The 16,722-nt window shown below is 35.4% G+C and overlaps 1 protein-coding gene across 1 annotated transcript in view; it reads left to right on the plus strand.

Annotated features, from left to right (window-relative positions):
- LOC140145069 (gamma-aminobutyric acid type B receptor subunit 1-like) overlaps positions 1–16,722 on the plus strand; it is a gene marked incomplete at its 5' end in the record, with an annotated part of 50,765 nt that overhangs the window by 12,857 nt on the left and 21,186 nt on the right. Inside the window, 2 exons of the mRNA XM_072166855.1 lie at positions 1,510–1,680; positions 9,105–9,212. Coding sequence (XP_072022956.1) covers positions 1,510–1,680; positions 9,105–9,212 — 279 coding nt within the window. The remainder of the gene's footprint in view (positions 1–1,509; positions 1,681–9,104; positions 9,213–16,722) is intronic.

Genomic DNA, 16,722 nt, shown 5'->3' on the forward strand with positions numbered 1-16,722 from the left:
TTCCAATGCATATTTTGCTTCACCGGGCAGCCATGGCTTGGTCATATTTGGAAGATTGGTGTCATAAAACCGTCATAGGTACAAATTTAGTACTTTCTGTCAATCAAGTATGGCTTATTCTCTACATGTCAATCTTTAAATAATTGGCATAGTCCTTATAATAACGGTGGTCCGCCTTGATGAGTAAATGACAGCAAACAGCTGCCTTTCAGTGAAAAATACCCCAAAACTCGGTCAGTGGAGCTCCGCTCGTACATGTCAATAGCGTCATTATCGATTGGATTAGTCGTCCGTAGCGGACAATTCGGTCGCTCATTGGATTAATATTATCAGGTGGTAATAAATTTGCATTGGACAATAGATTACTATATAATGGTTTAGTACTGCATATATCGGTTTAATCTTCAATAAGCGGGTTTATGGCTGAAAAGGTCACGGTGAATTTGCCGTGGACAAAACTGCACTATGTCGTATTGTGGCCACCTGTACAGGTACACCGTCGACAAGGTACCTGACTGGTACACACAGAGTACCTACAGTGACCATTGCTGCTACTGCACAGGACCCACCAGCAGTGGTACTGTACTGAAACTACAGTGATACTCCCCTGGTACTGCACAGTACCAGCCAAGTACCTTAGCGACGGTGCACCTGTGCCGACGGCCCCAATTATAGGAATCTTGTAGTGTAGCATGTTACAGCTTGTATGGATGAAAGCAATGTGTACAGAAATAGCAAAAAATGAATGACAAAAGGTGAAAATCACCCTATAGATTTTCTCAAACATATAACGTTCATATAAAATCCACTCTGATTTGACAAATATTTGTGATTCAAAGCGCACATTATCATAAATCCTGGAAGTGAGAAACAAAATCCGGGAACAAAATCAATGAAGGCTAAACAAAAAGACTCTAAATTGTTATTGTCCGATTTGCTGAATAAACAGGAAGAAAAAAGGTCATTTTCAGATAAAAGCATAAACGGTAAACAAATATCAATATGATATTACTCTCTTAGTCAGGTTCGTCGCTATATAATAATTTTAGTGAGCGTTCTTTCATATCCTTGAATAACGTTCAAACGTTCCTAAACCACAATGTTGGGCTCAAATGTCCAGTCGGGACGGTAAATGTTGAAAGTTACCGGCCCGACTGGCAAGTGACAACTTACAACAATGTTATCACGGGTGATATACTACGAGATTGCCCATGATTTATTTAACGAGTCCCTGTAAGAACATTTTCAGTTGTCCCTCAGACAGCCTCGCAGTTGGAAATTGATTCATCCGTTTGCCTCTTTATACTTTTCATTCGTCAGTAGACTTTTAATTCCAGATCTATTTCATTAACTTCTCATTGATCAGATGTCTTCAGTTCTATCTCAGACATCTTGTCAGTCCGAGATCGATTAATTAATTCTACTCTTTTACGCTTCTCATTTTCACGTCTTTTATATCGAGATCAATTCATTAATTTACCTCTCCTCTCCTCTCCTCTCATCTATCAGATGTCTTTCAGTTCTGCCTCAGACGTCCTGTCTGTTCGAGATCGATTCAAGTATTTCTTTCGTACGTGTCCTGCCCAATCCGCTATGAATCAACCACGGATTAGATTCCTGCAAGAATATGGATGGAACAGGGTGGCTGTGATCATCGAAAGTAATGAATACTTTGCAAGTGTAAGTACTATATAACTCAGCATTCTTACCTTAACACAAACACTAACCCTGTTGGCTTTTTTATTTGATTTGTCCGATTTTGACACCCCACAACTGGAACAGTGCCACAGGAAAATATGTATTAACTATAATACTATGATTAGGAATATTAGTATATATAATGTTGAAACCATGTTTGGTACAACTGGAACAGTGCCACAGGAAAATACTAACTATATTACTATGGTTAGGAATATTAGTATATATAACGTTGAAACAATGTTCGGCACAACTGGAACAGTGTCACAGGAAAATATGTATTAACTATAATACTATGATTAGGAATATTAGTATATATAATGTTGAAACCATGTTTGGTACAACTGGAACAGTGCCACAGGAAAATACTAACTATATTACTATGGTAGGAATATTAGTATATTATAACGTTGAAACAATGCTCGGCACAACTGGAACAGTGTCACAGGAAAATATGTATTAACTATAATACTATGATTAGGAATATGAGTATATAACATGATGAAACCATGTTCGGCACAACTGGAACAGTGCCACAGGAAAATATGTATTAACTATAATACTATATATTACTATGATTAGGAATATTATATAATGTTGAAACCATGTTTGGCACAACTGGAACAGTGCCACAGGAAAATATGTATTAACTATAATACTATATATTACTATGATTAGGAATATTAGTATAATTATATAATGTTGAAACCATGTTTGGCACAACTGGGTCAGTGCCACAGGAAAATATGTATTAACTATTACTATGATTAGGAATATTAGGCTATAGCATGTTGAAACCATGTTTGGTACAACTGGAACAGTGCCACAGGAAAATATGTATTAACTATAATACTACGATTAGGAATATTAGTATATAGCATGTTGAAACCATGTTTGGCACAACTGGAACAGTGCCACAGGAAAATATGTATTAACTATAATACAAGGAATAGGAATATTAGTGTATATAATGTTGAAACAATGCTCGGCACAACTGGAACAGTACCACAGGAAAATATATATTAACTATAATACTATGATTAGGAATATTAGTATATAACATGTTGAAACCATGTTCGGCACAACTGGAACAGTGCCACAGGAAAATATGTATTAACTATAATACTATGATTAGGAATATTAGGATATAACATGTTGAAACCATGTTTGGCACAACTGGAACAGTGCCACAAGAAAATATGTATTAACTATTATAATACTATGATTAGGATTATGAGTATATAACATGTTGAAACCATGTTTGGCACAACTGGAACGGTGCCACAGGAAAATATGTATTAACTATAATACTATGATTAGGAATAGTAGTATATATGATGTTGAAACCATGTTCGGCACAACTGGAACAGTGCCACAGGAAAATATGTATTAGCTATAATACTATGATTAGGAATATTAGTATATAACATATTGAAACCATGTTCGGCACAACTGGAACAGTGCCACAGGAAAATATGTATTAACTATAATACTATGAATAGTAATATTAGTATAATATATATAATGTTGAAACCATGTTTGGCACAACTGGAACAGTGCCACAGGAAAAAATGTATTAACTATAATACTATGATTAGGAATATTAGTATATATAATGCTGAACCATGTTTGGCACAATTGGAACAGTGTAATAGTATGATTAGGAATAGCTGTATTGGAATGTTAACCCCATAGATTGGGAATACTATATATATTTTGTTGCAAAGAGGAATGATATTATTTCATGATTTACTGTCATACAATCTGATCGCAAATTGTAAATGTTATTTTTTTTAGTAAGAGAGGACCTAAGGTATATAAAAGCATGATGGTCAAAGTAAATGTGAACGAAAATCAAACATGTTTCTTTGATAAAGAAATAATATCACAATAGCAATGTATGTTTAACATTTTGTTATCCTTGATTTAAGACAATAAATTGGTTACTAAAACATTTTTTAAAAAATCAAGTGGCGCGCGCATTTGATCCGGAGCGAAAAATTTCAGACATGGATTAGAAGTCCATCGCTATAACCGCTGCCACTGCAATAAATCAGCTGGGAAAAATAGAGTATTTAGTAATTATGAATATATGCTGTGGTTCGGAAATAATAAAAGAATTGGGGAAAACTTGATTTTTTTTTTTTGGCAAATGGGGCTAAGAATCTGTATGTAGTATTATGTAGTACAGGGTGTCCCAAAAAAGAGGCCCCTCATTGTGTCCTCCTTTTCTCCTATTTCTGAAAACTTAATCAAATATATTATGGTATGTAAAAAAACCTTGAGTCGTTAGCTTTAATAAACCATAACAATTTTATCAATCGGTTCACAACTTTTGAAGATACGCTCTTTTAAAGAAATGTACCAGTTTTTCACTCTGTCCACGGAGAAGGTTTGGCTACTTCAAAGATTGAAAAGGAGTACACATACCATGCATGAATATCAAACATTCCTCAATGATAACTTTATAAAATAACTTTATTTATGGAATGGGCTTTACCGGTGGGTTTATGGGCAATGGATTTCGTTAATAGTGTCATTAATTTGTGGGTAAAATGGATGTTTACTTGCAATTACTTATTTTTTCTTGGTTATTTATGCCTGTTTGTTTTATTATGTTTCTTACTTTATTACTTTGTTGTTTCTTGATTTCTTTTTTTATTTACAACATAAGTCATTTTTCTTTTTAGGATAAAAGGTAGCCCTATAAGACTGTTTGGTTTGTCTTTGGTTCTTCTGAACTGAGTTTACTGTGCTGCTCTGCCCTCTACCTGGTTGCCTCCTTGGCGAATACAGGTTTCAGACCCGGTCCTCATTGCATCAATTGCGTTGCGTACCATCCTTTTGCGCCGGATACTTGCGAATGCACTCAGTAATATGTCTACGAAGATCTTAGATTTTGCCACAAAGGAAAAAAAGTGGTGTGAGGTCTGGTGATCGTGCAGGCCACTCCACAGCATGAGCCATCCCAACTACTCTGTTTGCTATCCGTGGACAGAGTGAAAAAAGGGTACTTTTATTAAGAAGGGCATATCTTCAAAAGTTGTGAGCCGATTGAAATAATTGTTTTGGTTTATTAAAGCTAACGATATATTTTGGTTTCTGTACATACCAAAATATATCTAATCAACTTTTCAGAAATAGGAGAAAAAGAGGGCGCAATGAGGGGCCTCTTTTTTTTGGGACACCCTGTATATAGCGTATCCAAGAAAATGCTAGCGTATATATTTGAAAGTGAATCTGCAAAAGTAATGTGAATGTGAAAATTATGGATATCAGTATTATTTTCCAATAACTTTGGCTATGAAATACCGTGTGAAATGAAGCAAGAATGTTTGTTTATTATCAAACAATGATTGACTGTAGGATTGGTGTCACTTTTTCATTAGAGAATGAATTTGGAGAAAACCTTCTGATAACTACACACACTCGCTGAGCAGCAAGACCTTCCCTCTAAGCTTTTAATCCGATAAGCTGATTATCTATTTGTTTTCATGAATTGGAAGACATTCTTTGATGTATTACTGAGCTCAATCATCTGAAATTACTGGAGCGTGAACCACCCAGGCTGGTGGCTCAGCATAGTATTTTATTAACAGAAGGTTTTCTCCAAATTCATTTCCTAATGTTGAATTAATGAGTTGTTAAAAAATTACACTTGACACAGTGAATAAGATTTAGCATGGCTTTAGATATATTTTGTACCCAGCGAAAAATATCATAGAACAATAGAACTCAAAGTGTTTTACTGTTTTGTGTAAATATAGTCTCGCGGGAGCACCTGTTTATCAGTCATTTTTAAAAACTTGCTGGTCACGGCTACCGTGTTTTACTGTTTCGTGGAAATAATAGTAATAAGGGAGCATCTGTTTATCAGTAAGTTGGTGTTTTTGTTTTTGAACTTGTTGGTCACGGCTACCGGGTGACTCTAATTGTAACCAGCGAATAATATCATAGAACAATAAAAACCAAGTGTTTCACTATTTCGTGTAAATATAGTCTCACGTGAGCATCTGTTCTTCTTTATCAGTCGTTTTTTTAACTTGCTGGTCACGGCTACCACGTGACTCTAATACAATAACTTCTTCAATATAAAAAGCCCGAAAGCCGTGATATGATTTATATACCATGTATACAAAACAAGCTGAACTAAGAAGTTTTGATATCACAATATTGAATTTAAAAGTGTTGTTGTTTTTATTCAGAGAATCGATAATAACAGTTGCATCGTTGAAGATACTATATGCCAATCATCACAGTCAATACCAGTTCAGTGCACTTCTTTGTCCATAGATTGTATTTTGGAAAAGATTATTGGAATATTGCAAAGGCCATCTTAATTCAATAGTACGTCAAATATTTCCCGCTTTTTGCACGTTATTCAATTTTTTTCTGCTGTTTTATTTATTTGTTTCAAATCCACCACACAAAAATCTCACGTCTGATATCACCAGGAGGTCAAAATAGCTTAAATAGTAAATCTCAATAAAACTTTTGATCTTGATTACAATGAAACCTCCTTAAGAGATGAAAAGGTGATTTATTCTTGTCAAAAAGCTCGTCCCACATATAAAAAAAAATAAAGTAAAAATTTAAAAACCTAAAAAACCAAAAAAAAAAACCAAAAAGCATTCCGCATTAGGTTTTTAACTTGAGAAGGGTTTTGAGACAAACTAGGCCTAAGATGATTGCACATATCTGCAATAAGTGCCACAGGGTATCCCCCTAAAAAACAACAAAAAAACCCACAAAAAACACCCCAGAACCCTCATTGCTCTTTTTCCTCTATTTCTGAAAAACTGATCAAATATAATTTGGTATATAAAGAAATCCTTAATCGTCAATGGTCTATTCCAGTTGAAATCCATACACCCCCTATGGAAGACATTGAGTGTAGATTTCAAATGCAGTCACCCATTCAGGTAACCCCCGTTTAAAATTCACACCCCTGTGTGGGAAATGACGAAGGTAATGTCTTCCATAGGAGGTGTATGGATTTCAACTGGAATAATTCAATTTGGAATAGGTTAATTAAAGATGTAGGTGTTTCTTCATCATTCTCCAATACACAAATAAGCGTTAGGGTTAGGGTTACCTGATTTGAATATTGGGGCATGAAGAATGCAGCTACTGTACTATCTGAGACATACCGTAGAATAGAGGTTATCCGTGTTCTATAAGCTGCATATCCTATCAGCGACTGCAATACCTTGTTTAGGATTTTCAAAAGAAGTACCTGCATGTGCAACCATGTCTGTTTCAAAATAGCCCGCCTAAGTCATGCAAGTAACTCCGAGGTCGTGAATTGAATTGGTTTGAATGAGGAATACTTCGGGAACCAGCGCCTTTTGTTAGAAGTCACACATGAGTAACGTGGATAACATCTATTCCATTTCCAAGCATATAAGCCTCAGCCTGATTTTTTAAAAGAGACAAAAGGCAGACACCCCCATAAAACATTGCAATAGATTGCTCTTACAATAATACATGTTTGTACAGCCGCCTGAATCAGTAATATAGTTGCTCAAACTCCAAATAATATTTTTGTGAAAGGTGTCTGCAATAACATAAAATAAAAAAAAAAGTATAAATTACCCGCTATGTATTTACTTGTGGATAGTGTACGTTGATTTGATTTAAAGAGCAGACTGATTCAAACATATACCTGTCTCTCAGTAAATTGACTAAAAAGGCAGTACTTTTGCGATATTACTTTTAATTCTGACCAAGCTCTTATTGTGACTATACATTTGAATGCAAAGGCGGAACAACATGAGACTACTCTGCAGCATTATTGTCTAATTTGTTCAACTTTGTGATTATATTGTTTCCGTCGTTGAATATTTTTTTCTGTCGTCAAATACTTTCAAAATGTTGTTTTCGGTAACATATTACAAATTCGCAATCGCCTCATGTGTAATAATTTTGCTATTCAATTAATACTTAGATTTGATGATATTTATCTAAAGAATTCATATCCTTGTATGTATAGTGGTCAATGCATGAAGATTTGGTCAAACTTGCAGGTTTTGGTATGGCGTGCCCATGGGTCACGTGCGTATTTATAAAAACGTATTTATAAATATACAGGGTGTCCCATAAAAAAATTACCGAGTGAATAAAAATGAATGTAAGTCGAGAAATAGACATCAGAATCAAAAAATATGAAATGTAGCACATAGCCTATTTTATTGTGCATCACATACGAACATTTTATTTGATTCGGTTGACTGGTTGCGAAGAAATTAACGATTACATAATGCGCGCATCAATGCAGTTCATTCCAAGTTTGATTAACAGGCGCCTTTTTCATACTCGCTCACCGTTTCCTAAAGTTTGTGTATCTCATTAAATTTAGCCCACATTATCTATTTTATAATCCGACGGGGTTATGTTATTCATGCTTTCACTGAAGTTGAATAACAGTTTGTCCGAGAAAACTGATTTCTGCAATTGGAAGCTTTTCAACTTTAATTATTTAGGTTGTGCAAATATGTTATATTTTAACTTTCCAAAGAACATTTGAGCCAAGAATGACAATGATCAAGTGCTTACAGCTTTACGTGATTTTGATACCATGCAACATTAATGTTGAAGTTTTAAATGATTTAAACTTTGCATTACAATATCTTGGAATTCTTTATGCAATAATTCTTTATGCAACACTTATATCAACATTAACGTAAAAAGATATTTTACAAGTACCGAGCATCATCTTACATGCAAGCTTTCATTTTCAATATCGTGAAGGTTCTCAAATTTGAACAAAACCTAATTAAATGTTTTGCAAGAAACAGATTGTTTAAAAAGAATGAAAAGGATTTCACCGAACAAAATATGAAGCCCGATAACAGTTAGCCACTAGTGCGCATTGTGTTGAATGACTCAAACTTGGAATGAAGTGAATTGACGCATGCGTTATGTAATCGCTCATTTCTTCGCAATCAGTCAACCGATTCCAGTAAAATTAGCGTATGAGATGGAGAATAAGATGGGCTACATGTTGATTTTTAGATTGTTGGATTCTGATGTCTATTTCTCGATTTACGTCAAAATTTATTCGCCCGGTATTTTTTTCTGGGACACCCTGTAGTCGAAGCATACTGACGATAAAGTGCAAGAACATGGAAGAAAATCTTCCGCCATTATTTTTCTCCAGAAATTTTGTTGCTTGGAGCTGGTGGTGGGAGAGTACACATACAACATGAGTCCACCAGCTCCCAAAACGTACCTTACATTACTAAACGTTTAAAATTTACCGGAATTTTTAGGAAAAATATTCCTCATTACTAGTGTCAAAACATTGCTGCTATCATGATAATGAATTTGATGACCGATTTTGATGATGATCATCAAAAAAAAATTGCCATTTGCCAATATTTATCTTCTTATACTTTCAATTGCAGGCCATTGACTTTTTCATAAGTGATTTAGAAGAAAGTGGAATGGAACTGTTGACATCGGAGAGTTTTCCTGCAGGCACGAAACCGACACACCAACTGGAAAATATCAAGGTATTTTAACACATAAATCAAAAGACGACAGTTGTATTCGAAAATCTATACATGGATTCTTTAGCAGTGTTGGAGGACTCGGGACTCGGACTCGGACTCGAGTCCTTTTTCAAGGACTCGGACTCGGACTTGGACTCGGAAGCTAAGGACTTGGACTCGGACTCGGACCCCAAGGACTCGGGGACTCGGCTTCGAGTCCTCCTCGAGTCCGGCAAAATAGGGTATTTTTAGGTCTTTAATTTTTGTTCATTGTAAACTTCTTATGCTTGATCAGTGATCACATCACGTGATTAACTTAAGTAATTTTACATGCAAATAAATTCAGTTTGTAAATAAAAGTACAACCAAAAAGCAAGATTGCTTTCAGTTATATCTTTAATTGGTGAAATGGATTTCAATCATATTTGTTTGTTTTGACATGACTGCTTTGTCAGACGCAAGTCTAGAATGTACATAATAATAATACTCTGGGGCACTCAAGTTAAATTTTGGTAGGGGTGTGCGGCGCCGAACTGTAAGAACTGATTTGGGGACAATAGGGGCTTGATGAACTGAAATTTCAACATTTTTGTGGAGGTCTGTGAACTAAAATTGGGCCAAATTATAGGCTTTAAGGAGCTAAAAAATTCAAAATGTTTCCAAATTTGAGCTAAAGAACTACAATTTTCAGAGTGTTAGGCTCAATGAACTGGAGCATGATCTAAATGTGTTAAGGAACTGCCAGAGCCTGATAAAGGGACCCCCGATGGTCGCACATACCCGTACCACCTTTACATGTGAGTGACCCCCCACCCCCGGAATAATACTGCATAGGCCTACAGCCAGATCCAACACCTCTTCGTTTGGCACCTGGGGTTTGGTAGTGACGTCATATTTTGATTGTATTATTGCATCTTTTGCCTCTCTAAAACACAAGCTAAGTTACTGTAAGTGTGTGATTATACTCTGTTTCCAAGGTATGCTACCTAAGGGGCTGAGCAAAAATTATGAGCATGGGGGGAGGTAAAATTGGGGTAAAATTTTTTGACCGATCAAAAGGGAGGATGGAAGCAATATTTGGCAAGCCGAGAGGGGGGAACAAGCAATTTTTTGCACATATGGGGCACCTTTCAAATAACACGCTCTAAAAAGGCTTAGAAAATTTCCCTGCTCGCTGCGCTCGCAACATAATTATCTAAACCATTTAAAGTTCGTAAATTGGGATCCCCAAAAAATGGCATGTGCAAAGGAGGTGCAAGCGATTTTTGGTAGGCCGGGTGGGGGGTGCAAGCGATTTTGGCAGGCCGAGAAAGGATAAGCATTTTTTGCAATTTCACCCCTCCCCGGGCTCCACATAAATATTACATAGCTCCAAAACAATACTAGGCATAGGTGGGACTAGCAAATTACGTATTTATAAGAAAATAATATATAACCAAAATTATATATGCTATATGTTGATAAAGTATTGGTGAAAACCACGGGCCTTGAATTTGATACATAAGGACTCGGACTCGGACTCGAACATTGAGGACTCGGACTCGGACTCGGACTCGGACATCCGAAATTGGCAGGGACTCGGACTTGGACTCGGACACCAAGGACTCGGACTCGGACTCGGATGACGAGGACTCGACTACAACACTGTTCTTTAGACCTGATTTTTGGGTTTTAAGAAGGGTATTAGCCTCCGAAGATGACCGCGCTGGTGATCTACCAATGAACTACCCCTCCAACTGATAGTAAGACTAGGTTCCTGTGACCAGTCATTGTCCTTAATGACATTGCACATCCCAGTTCCAGCAGTGCAAACTCTGCTCAGCTGACTCTAGCCCAAGGGTCTGCTGGGTAATATGGGGCATTGACTTGGCACGCTGGTTTACGCCACTCATACCAGCTGTTCCTAGCCTGAAAGTAGGACGGAGTGCCCAATCTCTGATGATGATTTAATTAAATCTATCTCTGAGGGAAGCGAGACGGTTGGGATCCCTTAAAACCGGTTTAACCCACCAGAGTCTCGTCCTAAGTCCAGAGACCTCAGAGAAATGTTTGATGCCTACCCAAGACAAGAAGATATGCAGTTCAAGAAATACTTTCCAAGACACCTTCAAAGATAATGGAGTGCTCATCTACACTGCAAATTTTCCCGAACATATGACGCTTCTCAGACGCGTCCGAGGTGTTCATAATTGTCTCTTTAGAACACTAGTGTTTTTGAAAATTTGATAAGCCCAGCACATTAGTGTTCTTTTAGTATAATGTAGAACACACATTATTGATCAGAAGTGTCACAATTGTTTTGAATGATTATATTGAATACTGGTGTTCAAAAATGGAACGCATGAGGTAATGATACCGATGTGGATGAGCAGATTGAGGCGTTGGAGAGCTGCGACGTGTCAGCGAGAAATACACGGTGCTCCTTTGAAGGAGGGATATAAGTGACTACAACAACAATGGCGATGCAACGTGGAAACGCTATTCCAAACTGTCTTTTTCAAGACAAATGGGATGATAGTGAGAGTAAATTCGAAGGATTTAGGGAAGAATGAAATTCAGGGCAACTTTGGGAGTCCGTATATCTGTTGACAGCGATGAACAAGCATCGGAGAGACACAAGAGGGCGAGATGGCCGAGCGGTTATAGGCGTTGCGCTGTCAGCCGGGAGATACGATCTGCGAGGGTTCGAGCATTGGGCTTGCCTTAGGTGAAAACTCTCGGATTTCATCGGAATTCTTCTGAACACCGCCATTATCTTGTTTATACTACCATGCATTTGTTTATTGTCGAGTAATGAGATTTTGAAAATGTATGAATAAAGGTTGAACACCAGCATTCTGAAAATCAATGTTTGAACACGTGTCATGTGTTAAAAAACCGTTACATTTCTTTAATATGTCCGAGGTGTTCATATTATAGTAATTTTGAACACCAGTGTTTAAAGGATTAGAACACGTTACACTAGTGTTCTTAGGTAATAACACCTGTGTTCTCTACATTAACACCAGTGTTCTCTAAATAAGTTGAACACGTGTCATGTGTTAAAAAACCGTTACATTAATGAACGCGTTCCATGTGTTCTGGCCAATTTGCAGTGTATATAAGGGTGAAATAAGGCTCCGAAGGTGACTGTGCTGGTGCTCTACCAATGAATTACTTCTCTCACACATTGATTTCGGATGTGTAATATTGATAATGTTGCAAATTATTATATTAAATAAACATCTCAAAAAAAGTAACTACCCCCTTAAATAATGGCCATTATTCAAAAATGGGCTATTGCATTACAAATCTGTAAAATGCGATGGAAGCAGAATTTATTTCTGCGCATTTTGACACCTCATTTGATACGATAGCCCAGAAAACAATAAAACACCGGTCAGTTTAATGTAGTGAGGTCCAGATTTGAAAGTTACACTTACAACAATATAAAAACACCCAGATTATCATTACACCATAGATTATCAAAAAAATAATCTATAATTACACAGACTTCCTTCCATTACACTGAATATAAATCAATAGAATTTACTGCAACTTTCAATCTTGGGTTACATTGATTAAAATGTTTGATATGACGTCAATATTTAGTCAATTGCGACAAGTGAGGTGTCAAAATGTGCAGAAATAAATTCTGCTTCCAACGCATATTACAGATTTGTAATACAATTTTGGAGTAATGGCCATTATTTAACGGGGGTTAGTTACTTTTTTGAGATGTTTATATACGGTATACTAGTAGTACATTTCTTGCGATTCACAATACCATGCGCCGCCAGCGGTTGCTCTTGCCAGTCAAATTTTTGACCTCAACGGTCATCATCGCTGTTCTAGCTACTATTGGATTTTCACGCGAGAGTGATAAACATAACGTTGAAAACAGTTCTACGAGGATTCCGCGTGATTTGTAGACATAAAATGTTAATTGCTGTTTTAGTGTGCATGCGCGTGTAATCAACGGCGTAGCCAGGTTTTCGGAAAAACTTGTAAATTTACCGACGGAAATATTTTTGCCGACGAAAGTTGGAAATTGTTGACCCATCATTGCAATATACAAATTAGGCATAAAAGCAGCACCACAAAAAATTTATAATTTCGCAAATATCATATATTATAATATCATAATTGTTTATTATGTGAACCAAACAATAGTGAATAATTTATACCATGTATAATAATTTGAAATTCGTCTGCTTTTCTTGAAAATTATGACTTTTACGATGAAAGTTAATTTTAAACACTGTCAATGGGTTCAATACAGCAATCAATGACAGAATGATCTGTACCTAAAGAATCAAGTACTCGTTATGTAGTGATATTTGGCATTTAAATGGTTCAGCAGACATTATTTATGACACTTTTTAAGGATAAAATTGAGGTGTGATTTTGAAATTATGTTGCATTTCCAGAATGGAAGGATTTTGAAAATTCATAAAAATATGTGGTATATTCCGTTCTATTTCGTTGTGGTAAGAAAATAAAAAATTTAAAAATAAATTTTCTGACGGAACAGTCTTTTCAGAGACTCTCTGTAGCACGTACATTATTATATATATTGCTGTATATTATTCATCCTGCAGTTCAAATATAAATTTATAATTAAATCAAAAACTAATAGTACAATTACAACAACCCTATGCGTTGCGTCCGGAAACACAAACATCGATATTACGATTGATATCAAATTATACTACAAGAAAAACGTTAACAATTTCTGATAAAAGAATTAAAAATATCGTGAAAATTAATCAAATCAGTTAAAATTTACCAAATGATAAAAAAACCGAAACGAATTCATTTTGAAAGCAAATAAAGTGTACTCTCTATGCAAACAGAAATGTTGCAAATCATTATTAATGTTCATTACCGCATAATGAAAATAAGAAATACATTCAAACATTACGTGGACATTGCAACGTTCATGAAAGACCATTATTCTCTCTGCTCATGCTGCTTGGCAAGACTTTACCACCGAGTCTCACGAGGAATCGAATATTGACAGATTTACAGTAAACCAAATCAAGGACCAGTAGTATTTATTAGATTAGTGTTAATAAAGAACACCTTAGCAATTGCTTCAAAATTATCATAGTATTCAGACTTTTGGAAATGCAACATACGTTCTTAAGGGTACACAACGTATTGTTGGTCGAAGCAATAAAAATTAAAAAAAAAAAAAAAAAATCGATTTTATTATCTAAATCAATAAATTATTACTTTGATGTTTTGCAAAATTCATTCTACAAATCATATACTTTGAAAACTTGCTTGATTTATTGTTGTTAATGAGTTATGTACGTTTTAGTAAAGTGTTGTTGTTTCAGCTCTCTTTACAACACAACACAAGAACCACAGGACCTACAAAAGCATATCGGATATGAGAATTCTTCTACACACTCGCTATGAAATTATCAATGCAATTTTTGACAAACTCACTACCATTCGCAAGATGCTGCGAACTACCAAATCGCAACAGTTTATAATAGTTGCTAACCTTAAAAGTCACAAAAGCATTACCATAATTACGTTTTCAATGTAAATAACATACGTATAGGAGTAAGAAGTACTTACAGTGAGTATAAAGGGGTATTCAGACTTTTTATTGTACGTACAATATTGTATGCAACATATCTACGTTGTTTAATCTATTGCCATTCTATTTCCAGTAATGTTTAAGTTCTAACGAATGTTTGATGACATAAAATCGATAATATATTTCTACTAGATATTACATGTAACATATTATCGATTTTTCGTCATCAAACATTCGTTAGAACTTAAACATTACTGAAATAGAATGGCAATAGATTAAATAACGTAGATATGTTGCATACAATATTGTACGTACAATACTCGGAGTCTGTGGAGCGCTTCACACAGGCTTCCTATATAATAGGTGCTTAATCGATGTTGGAAATCCTTAATTTGATTATTAACATCGTGCTTGTTATTTTTTGAAAGAGTGATGCACTTACAGCCTTACAGGTATCATAATCTATACAGGAGCTTCATTATATGCATGGATGTGAAGGTCTTTAAAACTATATAATAGAAACTTATAATGAGAATTCTTTCAAAGCGATGAGAATTGGACAAAAGTATGTAATTTAGGCTTAGTGTCTCTAAGATATTGCTTTTGTTTAAAGGTTACGGATACTTTTTATGGACAAGTTTTCCTTTAAGATCAATGACTAAAATGTAATATCAAGTTGACCGTCTCTATCAGTCTTTGATATGCAACTAGCATTTACAATATATGAAGTTATATAATTTTTGTATTGGATAGTGTTATTACTGACAAGTGCAAGATGAAATCAAGATTTTATATTTGTAGTCTAACAATTGGTAATAAAGCATAAGTATACGTGCTCCTACGTATGATGTCCTTTATGAGTTTGTTTGTACGTACTGACGTCATGATTTTCCCACAATTCATTGTAAATTTATAAAGAAATACATACGATTTTAGAATCATCCGGACAGTTTATCTTAACAGGTGCGAGGCTTACATTTTCAGACAATGAAGCTGGAGTGCTGAGGAACAAATTGTATGTGTGGATTTTATTATATCATTTGTCTGAATAAAGATATGGCGGTATTTGTATTGATTACGTAACACCCCATGCTTTCAACGATAAATATTTCAAATTTGACACATACATGTTCTTTAGCACTCCAGCTTCATTGTCTGAAAATGTAAGCCTCGCACCTGTTAATATAAACTGTCCAGACGATGATTCTAAAATCCTATGTATTTCTTTATAATGTTGTAATGAATTGTGGGAAAATCATGACGTCGGTACGTATTGAATACGTATACATACTAGTACGCCTTTGTCTGCACTGATAAAGTCTATATCAAAATTACGAATTATTGTACAAATTGCAACCTTCCCCTCCCTTCACAGGAAAGAAAGAAAGAAGTACTAGAAGGAATACAACATATTGCATTCACAAACTAGCAGTGCCTCCATAAACACAGCCCAGACCACAACCAACAATACAAATTCTTCTCTGTGTTCCATTGATCATATTATTTTTAGCTGCTAACAGATTTTGTTATCAGTGCCAACAATATATTCTTTCTCTGGAGTGTTTGGATTATGTATCTGAAATAGCATCAACAATGGTTAGGTAGTTCCTAGTAAAAACGATCTTTACTAAAAAAAGAGCGCGTGGAAGGGTTTTTGAACCTTTTTTGATGTTAGGTATGCTAACGTTAACGTTGATATAAAAGGTTTGTTTTTGATGGATCAACAAATAGTTTTTCATTGTTAAAGTAACAGCAGTCTTTTATTACAGTACAATTTTTACTCCACAACGTCTTTGATTCTTTAAATAGCTATTTTGTTATGATAATGTGAATCCTCCGGAACTCTGTACTGTACGCAAAAAAGACGGCTTGGTCCATTTGACGTAAAATTGGTATCATTCTATAAACCTAGTCGTGCTCTTATATTTTGTATAACACATATGGGTATGACACAATTTATTTACTCCTTTAGCGCCACCATAACAGCTTACTTAAGAA

This window comes from Amphiura filiformis, unplaced genomic scaffold, assembly GCF_039555335.1.
Source record: "Amphiura filiformis unplaced genomic scaffold, Afil_fr2py scaffold_126, whole genome shotgun sequence".
NCBI classification, from domain to species: Eukaryota; Metazoa; Echinodermata; class Ophiuroidea; order Amphilepidida; family Amphiuridae; genus Amphiura; species Amphiura filiformis.